This window comes from Aquila chrysaetos, chromosome 24 (genome assembly GCF_900496995.4).
Source record: "Aquila chrysaetos chrysaetos chromosome 24, bAquChr1.4, whole genome shotgun sequence".
Classification (NCBI taxonomy): domain Eukaryota; kingdom Metazoa; phylum Chordata; class Aves; order Accipitriformes; family Accipitridae; genus Aquila; species Aquila chrysaetos.
In genome coordinates this window covers 13,599,316-13,608,146 of record NC_044027.1, presented here as the reverse complement: position 1 = coordinate 13,608,146, position 8,831 = coordinate 13,599,316, and the positions used below count along the sequence as shown (strand labels likewise).

General features: G+C 67.0%; 1 protein-coding gene across 6 annotated transcripts; it reads right to left on the bottom strand.

Annotated features, from left to right (window-relative positions):
* Positions 1-2,402: 2,402 nt before the first annotated feature.
* On the bottom strand, positions 2,403-8,731 carry AK1 (adenylate kinase 1). 6 transcript variants are annotated; one of them, XM_029999422.1, is made up of 8 exons: positions 7,049-7,121; positions 6,713-6,837; positions 6,440-6,482; positions 5,245-5,280; positions 4,366-4,529; positions 4,030-4,146; positions 3,401-3,593; positions 2,403-3,095 (listed from the first exon to the last, which is right to left on the bottom strand). In XM_029999422.1, exons 1-8 carry the CDS (start codon positions 7,104-7,106, stop codon positions 2,755-2,757), a joined length of 1,077 nt encoding a protein of 358 aa, XP_029855282.1. In that variant the 5' UTR covers positions 7,107-7,121; the 3' UTR covers positions 2,403-2,754. The 6 variants fall into 6 exon arrangements, with proteins under 6 accessions (XP_029855282.1, XP_029855284.1, XP_029855283.2 ...); XM_029999428.1 differs by having other exon boundaries at positions 2,873-3,095; positions 3,401-3,587; positions 4,025-4,146; XM_029999426.1 differs by having other exon boundaries at positions 3,095-3,193.
* Positions 8,732-8,831: the final 100 nt, after the last annotated feature.

Below are 8,831 nucleotides of genomic sequence, written 5' to 3'. Positions count from 1 at the left end.
GAGGAGGAGGAGGAGGAGGAGGAGGAGGGTCCGCGGGCGGCGCGGGGGCAGGAAAATGCCGCTGGGCCGGAGGAGGAGGGGGGGTGGGGGGGGGGGGGGGGCGGCGGGCAGTGCCGGGGGGGGGGGGGGGGGGGGCGGGGGGGGGGGGGGGGAAGAGGAGGGACACCACCACGACCCCCCCCCGGGAGGCGGCGTGCCTCAGTTTCCCCAGAGCGCGGTGCGGGGCGTCACCACCGGAGTGCGGTGGAAGCGCCCTGAGCACCGGAGTGGGGGGGGAGAGGGGGCACTGGTACCGGGGGTGGGTATCCCCTGGGACCCCCCCCGGGCTGGCATTGGTGAGCGGAGGGGTGGGACACAGGGGTTCGGGTGGGGTGCACCCGCCAAAATACCCCCCCCCACACACACTGCTGCAGCACAGCCCGACCTGCACGGTGAGGAGGGGGCTGCCCCACGGCAATGGGGACGGGAGCTGCCCCACGGCACCCCGACGTTCAGCCCACGCTGCCCCCAGCCAGCACCCCAGCAGGGTCACCGTGTCCCAGGCCGGTGACTGTCCCACGGCCCTGGATGCCCACCCTGGGGCTGTGGGGCGGATGGAGGGTCCCACAGCGCTGCTGCCTGCCTTGCCTGTACCCTGTGGCCAGGCCGCAGCAGGGGATGGCCTGGACATCCCTGCCTGGCAGGTGGGTTTGGCGGGGGGGGGAGAGGTCCCCTGGGGCAGGGGGGTCACAGCGAAGCGAAGCACCACTGAGGTGGGTGGCTGGGGGCACCCAGGGAGCCACTTCTGCACCCCTGCCCTATGCCTCCCGCATGTGCCAGCGGCTGCCGCCCGAGGTGAGAGCTAACGGGGAGGCTGGGAGCCAGGAACGCCGTGCCAGGGGTGGGCCAGGCCCCCGGGGCTTGTCTCCATCCCGACCCACGGCCACGGGCAGGGGGACGCCGTGGGGACCTGCCAGGGAAGCCAGTGATGCCTGTCCACACCAGCCAGGATGTCCCTGGAGATGTCTGTGACCCTGGGGCGAGCAGAGGACATCTCCCATGACAGAGCACTGCCATCTCCTGGGGACCGTGGGGATGGGTGCTCAGCCGGGGATGGGGACAGGGATGGGGACCAGGACCAGGCACGGGCACCCCCGGCCCTCCCGCACCCCAATCCCCGCGGTGACACTGCAGGGCGATGCGCAGGAGGCCCTCGGTGACGGACCCCGGGATGGCGGTGGCTGCAGGGTGACAGGCTGCGGCTGCGGGGTGGCTGCACATGCAGCCCGGTGCACCCAGCTCAGCCCCAGCACAGCATCTTCCCCCCCCCCAACTTATGGGGGAGGCCTCGGGCTTTCCAGCCAGAGGAAAAGAATCTAAAAACCCATCAACCAAGCAGCCAGGAGCCATGCTGGGGAGGAGGGCAGGGTGCCCAGGTCTGCTGGGCACTGCAGGGTCCCCCCCTCCCAGCCCCACCACTCTGCTCACCACCTGGGGAAACTGAGGCACGCTCACAGCACACCCAAAGAGGAACGGAGGCACAAGGGAGGCGGGTCACCCCGCTCCCCGGCTTTAGGTTGTAGCATCCCAAATCACCCATCCCCCCTGTCCCCTCGTCCCCGTCAGCACGAGGCAAGCGCCCGCTGACCCCAGCCCCGGCTCAACTGTGCTGGCAGCACCCCAGCCCCGGTCCGATGGCCGCATCCTTCCTGCCCGGCCACACGGCTGCCTCCCCGCAGCGCCCCGAGCTCTGCCGGTAGCTCCTTTGCTCCCCGGGCACAGGGCTGATGTCGGAGCCTGGCGGGTTTGGGTTTTCTTCTTGGGGATTTTTGTTTTTTTCCCACTCGCTTCCTTCCTCTGCTCCGGCCCTGCGACCTCAGCTGCCCCCGGTGCTGCCAGCCCCCCCCCTCGGCCCCTCAGCCCCCTGGCTCTGTGCCCGGCTCCCAGCAGCCCAAAAGTGAGTGGTGGGGGGCCCTGCCGGGGTTGCAGCTCTGCTGCCTCCTGCCCTTGCTATGGCTGGGTGAACCCCAGCCCTGCTGCAGCCCCTCTGCCGTGGCATCGTGCCTGGGCAGCTCTGCGGATGCTGGGGAGCCCCCGTATCCCCTTCCCCCACACCAGCACCCCAACTGCCTGTCTGGGGGGGGGGCCTGCAACTCACCCCCCCCATGAGGAACCCCACCCTGTCCTCTACCCACGAGGACACCCAGCCTTGTGGCCAGGCTTAGCTGGGTGTCCCCAGCGAGTCCCTTAGCCCCCGGGGACAGGGCTGCATCCTGGGCTGAGAGGTGGCACCGACGCCAGCAGGTGCCCAGTTGCAGCGGGGCAGGGAGCACCCCGCTCCAGGGTGTTGTGCCACCCCGAAACACCACATCGCAGCCACCACGCACCCCAAAAAACCCCGACAGCCAAAAGAAACAAGGAAATGCCAAGGCAGGAAAGTGGTGGAAATCCATCCCAGCATGGCTGGGCCCACTGTGGGGTCTGAATCCGGCCACCCCCAGGCCCGGGCAGCCCACGGGAGAGCCGGAGGGAAGGGATGCATGTGCGGGATACGGCTCAGATGCTGCCCGCGTCTCCAGGGACACACACCCAGAGCACAAGGGGGTTCAGCAAGCGGGACGGGACTGGGGCAAGCGGGACCGGCTGGAGGACGTGGCTGCAGGCTTCTTGCAGGCCGTGGATTGGGAAGCTGGGGTGAGCAGTGGGGATGCTCCCTCCCTTCCTTCGAGCGCAGCATCCCGCTGCCCCGGTGGGATAAACACCCGCTTCCTGCCCTTAATCAGCTCCAGAGGGGCTGGGGGGGGGACGACAGGGGAGAAAAAAAAAAAAAAAAAAAAATCTCTGGAAAGAAAAACTCATTTCCTGCGACAGAAGAAAAAGATAAAGTCTGGGCTCATTAAAGTGAACTTTACTGGGGAGAGACGGGAAAGAGCCAAACACAATGTCCTTGAAATTTCCTCCGCAGCTCTGTCCACGAAAACAGGATAAAGCCGCTTCCGCTGTCTCTGCCGGAGCGCGCCGGGGGCGGGGGAGCGGGGCTGGGGGTTCGGCTACAGGCTGTCGAGGTGGGAGCAGACTTGCTGGAAAACCTCCTCCACAGAGCCCTCGGCGTTGAGCTGGGTGCGGAGGCGTTAGCTGGGGGGCTCACCCGAGGGGACAGCACGAGCGGAGCTCTTCCAGGGATGGATTTTGGCCGTGGGCATAGAGATCAGGGCTGATTTAGGGCAAAGGGGTGTGGGGCCATCCTTGGAGGGGGTCTCCGTGTTGGGAACCAGAGGGTCAAGTCCACCCCAAACGAGGTAGGATTGAGTTTTTCCCCCTTCCCTCATCACCCCCATCCACGACTTCCCCTCCCCTGGGACCACGTGCGCCCCGAGCCGTGGGGCTGGAGGGTGCCAGCGTTGGCCACGTCCCTGCTTACCTGGCGGACGATGCCTCTGCTCTTGTAGAAGGCAATGACAGGCTCGGTGGCCTTGTAGTAGGTCTCCAAACGCTTCTTGATGGTCTCCTCGTTGTCGTCCACCCGCCCGCTGGTCTCGCCTCGCTTCAGCAGGCGTTTCACCATCGTCTCCTTCCCCGCGTCCACGTAGAGCAGCAGTGTTGGGGGGGGCGATCTGTGGACAGAAGGGACACAGCTGTCACCACGCCGAGCCGACGTGGGTCTGGTTTTGTCTGGGGAGATGGTGGTGGTGAGCATGGATGCCATCCTCTGCCTCCTTCCGCGTGGGTCTGGGGCCACTGGCACACCCGAGACCCACGTGGAAGAAGAGAGGGACACCATGGCCAAGCCCTGGCTCTCTGTCATCGCCATCACGCCAGCCCTGTGGTCACCCTCTGTCAGCCTGAGGACATCCTGGAGAGATGTCCCCCCACTGCACCAGGGGCACAGGCTGTCCCCAAGGCAGGGGGACCTGCTGGCTGGGACGGTGCCCAGTTTAGACCCTGTTGGGTTGGGATCTTTGCTGGGATGGGGAGGCTGGGCTGCTGGCACCATGGAGACCCTCTGCATGGATGCTGGGTGGCATGGCATGGCATGGCATGAGCCCTCACCTTCTTCTCAAACTCCTCTCCCTGCTTCACCTCGCGGGGGTAGCCGTCAATGAGGAAGCCCTTGGACACATCTGCCTTGGCCACCATGGCGTCCCGCAGCATGTCCAGCACCGTGTCCTGGGGAGGAGGGGACAGAGCTGCCAGGGTTGATGTGGGACAATGCGGCCCCCCCCAGCACCCAGAGCCCCCAATCCCTGCTGCAACCTCCCCCTGGGGTGGCAGGGATGGACGTGTCCCCACGCCACATGCCAACCGTCATGGTGGTATCTGGTGTCCCCACAGCCACCCCTGCCTGCATGCCCTGCCGTGTGGCAGCCAGTGGCCGCATGGACTCACCAGGGGCACCAGCTCGCCCTTCTCCATGATGGCCTGCAGCTTCTTGCCCCGCTCCGAGCCCGAGCTGACCTCCGCCCGCAGCAGGTCCCCCGTGGAGAGGTGGGTGTAGCCATATTTCTGCACGATCTTTTCACACTGGGTCCCCTTCCCCGAGCCGGGGCCACCTGCAAGTCACACAAGGGCCAGCCATGCCCCAAGCCATGGGTAAGGAGCTGGAGGGGTACGTGGAAGCGGCAGCACAGACCCACAGGAGTCCTCAGAGCCCAGTGAGATAGGGGCCGGCATCCCCAAGCCCAGCACCAGATGGATGGGGAGAGCTGCTCCTGGGGTGGGCTGGGGGACACCAAGTGCTTGGGGGTGGCATGGGCTGCTGGCAATTGGCACGTGGGCACCACGACCCTGATGGCATCCAGGGCATCACCACCACATCAGCACCCAGGACATCACCATCACCCCATCAGCACCTGGACGTCACCGTCCCAATAGCACCCAGGTTGTCACGACCCCATCAGCACCCAGGACATCTCGCTGCCTGATGACACCCAGGAGATCACCACCCCATCCAGGACCCAGGACATCACTGTCCCATCGGTACCTGGCCATCACCACCCCACTGGCACTCAGGACATCACCCCCCAGGTGTTTGTCACATCACCCCAGACACTGCCACCCCATGCCCAGCCAGAGGTGCCCTCCTGGAGCCACGGCCACCCCACAGCGCCTGGGGACAGCCGAGGTCCCACAGTTTCAGCCTCCAGCCCCGGCTCCCCAGCCCCGGGCACCGGCTGCTCCCCGCAGCCCCCACCCCAGGGGTGGGGGGGGAAAGAGTTGGGCCGTGGCCTTGACCCCACCAGCGACAGGACCCCAACACAGACTTACCCACCACGAAGATGATTTTGTGGTGCTTGAGTTTTTCTGGAGGAGGAAAGGGAAAAAAATAATTATCAAAAGCCAGAAAGCCCGTCAGGGAGCGAGGTGTCCCCGGGGGGGGGTGCCAGATCTGGGGCAGGCATTCCAGGGGATGGAGGGGACCGATCCCAGAGCCCTGGGGGTGGGAAGGTGGAGAGGGAAGCAGCCGCATGTCCCCCTCATCCTTGTCACCTGGGCGGGTCGGGACGGCCGGGCTGGACGTGGCTGAGCACAAAGACCCCATGGCGCCTCGGCCACGGGGCTGGAATCCCGCTGCTGCGTGGTGTCCCGGAGACAGTCACTGTCCACGGCTCCACCGCGGGCGGGGACCGGCCACATCCATCCCTGCGGCCGGCTTGTCACCCCGGCGGGCTACCGGGGGCTGTGGCAGGCTCGGCTTGGCACAGACACCTCGAGCGCCTGGCGCAACCCCCGGCAGTCCCTGAACCCCAGCATCGGTCCCTGGACCTGGTGGCCGATGTGCAGGTGGCACTAACCGCCCTGTCCCCTGCTGAGCACCCAGGCGCAAGGTCCCGCACCACCTGCAGGATCCGGCCCGGCCGCGGCATGGGGCGATGCTGGGGTGCGACGCCGCGGGGGGAGGCAGAGCTAAAAATAAAGCCGAGCTGCTCTGGGGCCACTCTCCCATCTCCTGATTACAGCCAGCTGAAATTTCAACTCCTCCGGCACCCGGCGATCCCCAGGGCTGGGGAAGGAGCCAAGTGGCTGGCGGGGACGGAGGGGACATGGGGCACGTGGGGGGCTGGAGGGACACAGGGGATGGACAGAGGCGAGGGAGGAAAGGAGGGGACACAGGGGAGGGATGGAAGGGGGATGGAGGACAGGGATGCAAAGGGGACCGAGGGGATGGATGCAAAGGACAAATGGGAGGGATGCACGGGGGATAGAGGGGATGCGCCTAAGGAGGACAGATGCAGGGGGGATGGAGGGGACAGATGCAGGGGGGATGGATACAAGGGGGAGACAGGGGGATGCGGGGGGGGATGGATGCGGGGGGGGGTGAGGGGATGGATGTAAGGGGGATTGATGCAGGGGGGATGGATGCAAAGGGGATTGAGGGGATGGATGCGGGGGGGGGGCAGATGCGGGAGGACCGAGGGGATGCATACAAGGGGGATGGATGCAAGCGGGACGGAGCGCTCACCTGTCGACATGCTGCCGCAGACCAGGCACAGGAGCACTTCAGGCTGCGAGAGAAGAGTAGGATGAATAATAGCACAGCTGAGACACACAGGTCCCCAAGGCTGGGGTGCAAGGAGACAACCACTCTCCCTTCCCTGCCATGCTGGTGCTCAGCTCCATGGCCAAGCCGGGGGTCGGGTCTTCCGCCCCGCCAACGGCGGGGCGGAAGACCCGACCCCCGGCTTGGCCCTAAAATAGGGACCTCAGGACCTCTGCTCCCACGGCCATCACCTACCTTGCTCCCGGCAGCCACCCGCCCCATCCGGCTGCGGTGAGGGCTTCCCCATGCCGGGTGACGCGCGGTGACGTTACCGGCTTCCTCCCGTGCCCTGACCACATCCCCGTGCCTTGGGGTGCCGCCTGGCAGCTGGAAACCAGCTTGGGTTGACCAGTGTCACCAGGACACCAAGTGATGCGGGCAGCATCCCCCTAGCTCCCCGCGGGCTGGTTTTTGGGGGGGGGGGTGCCTTAAGGGGGGGCTTGCAGCACCCCATTGCACCCCCATCACCTTGGGGGGTGGGGGTGAGTTTGGCCACCCTGCCTGCCCGCACCCAGCCCCGCAGCACCCAACCTGCTTGGCCGCAGTGCGTCACCCCAAACCGGCTGGACGGGGTGCTGGGATGGGGCATCCTGTGGCCAAACGAGCCGGTGGCCGCTGACGAGGTCGTGTTACAGCCGGGAAAGGGCAGAGGCTAAGTATGGCCGAGCTGAAACCGGCACCGGGTCACGTCCCACATGTGCTGTGGGGTCAAAGCCTGGGATGGCACCCGCGGGGTCTGGGTGGGGCTGGGAGGGTGCAGGACCCCCAGGATCCCTAATTGTGGGGAGTGCCGAGCCCCAGGACCACCGGCACCAACCTCCGATGGGCCGTGGGGGGCTGGGGGCAGCCGTGGCCCTCGGTACGGGCTTGGGGCCTGATCCAGCGCAGCGCTGGGCCCATGGGTGCAGGGTGAGGGTGACGTGGAGGTTCCTGGTCTCGAGGAGATGGGGAGGGGGTTGCTGGCCGGGGAGCTCAGCGGGTTGGGGCTGGGGAGGGGGCTGGGGCCATAGTGTGGCCTGTGACTCCCCAGCAAAGGCCATGGCAGGATGCACCCTGGGGTGCTCCCACCAATCTCACCCCACTGCCAGCTCCAACCCCACCCATCCCCACGCCCAGCCCCCACCCCATCCTATTGGCATCCAGCTCCCCCTCCCCAGTACCCCAGGCCCAGGACTGGGCTGCTCCAGCACCCCTGCAATCCCTCCAGAACTCCCTGCAAGTCCCCAGCACCCATGCAATGGCTCCAACACCCCTACAAGCCCCCCAGCACCCCAAGCAAGTCCCCAGCACCCATGCAATGGCTCCAGCACGCCTACAAGCCCCTCAGCACCCCATGCAATGGCTCCAGCACCCATGCAAGCCCCCCGCACCCCATGCAAGCCCCCCAGCACCCCATGCAAGCCCACCAGCACCCCTGTGAGCCCCCCAGCACCCCTGTGAGCCCCCCAGCACCCCATGCAAGTCCCCAGCACCTATGCAATGATTCCAGCACCCCTGTGAGCGCCCCAGCACACATGCAAGTCCCCAGCACCCATGCAATGGCTCCAGCACCCCTACAAGCCCCCCAGCACCCCATGCAATGGCTCCAGCACCCCTACAAGCCCACCAGCACCCATGCAATGCCTCCAGCACCCCTACAAGCCCCCCAGCACCCCCCTCAAGTCCCCAGGACCTGTGCAATGGCTCCAGCACCCATGCAAGCCCCCCCAGCACCCCCTGCAATGGCTCCAGCACCCCATGCAATGGCTCCAGCACCCCTACAAGCCCCCCAGTATCCCCTGCAACGGTTCCAGCACCCACGCAAACCCCTCAGCACCGATGCCCTCAGCATCCCCTGCAACGCCCCCCCCCCCCCTCCGCACCGCTCCCCGCTCCCAACCGATGCTGCCAGCCCCCCCCCCCGCGGTGACAGGAACCGGCCGGGCAGCATCGGTAGGCACAGACCCCCCCCCCCCCCCGCTCCATGAGCCCCCCCCCCCCCAAAAAAAAAACCCACCGGTGCCGCAATAACCCCCCCCTTCCCCAACAAAGCCGGGGCCGGGCGGGGCTGCGGCACCGGGGAGACCCCCCCACACACCCCTTACCGAGGCGGGGGCTGGTGGCCGGGGGGGGGGGACACTGACCCCTGGGTGCTGCCTGCTGTCCTGCCCGGCTCTTTTTACCGCTATATATAGATCGCTGGCGCCGCGGTGCATGCCGGGAGCGGGGCCGCTGCCGCCCAGCGGGCAGGGGACGGGCAGGGGACGGGCAGGGGACGGGCAGCGGGAGGGGATCCCCCCCCCCCCAGCATCGGTCCTTCTTGTGTCGGCCCGGT

Excerpts from the sequence above, each read along its gene's own strand:
- AK1 (XM_029999422.1), bottom strand. The coding sequence starts at position 7,106 with ATGCCCCATCCCAGCACCCCGTCCAGCCGGTTTGGGGTGACGCACTGC. Across the intron at positions 4,530-5,244 it reads CAAAATCATCTTCGTGGTGG|GTGGCCCCGGCTCGGGGAAG; the intron begins GTAAGTCTGTGT and ends TGTGACTTGCAG. Across the intron at positions 4,147-4,365 it reads AGGGCGAGCTGGTGCCCCTG|GACACGGTGCTGGACATGCT; the intron begins GTGAGTCCATGC and ends CCTCCTCCCCAG.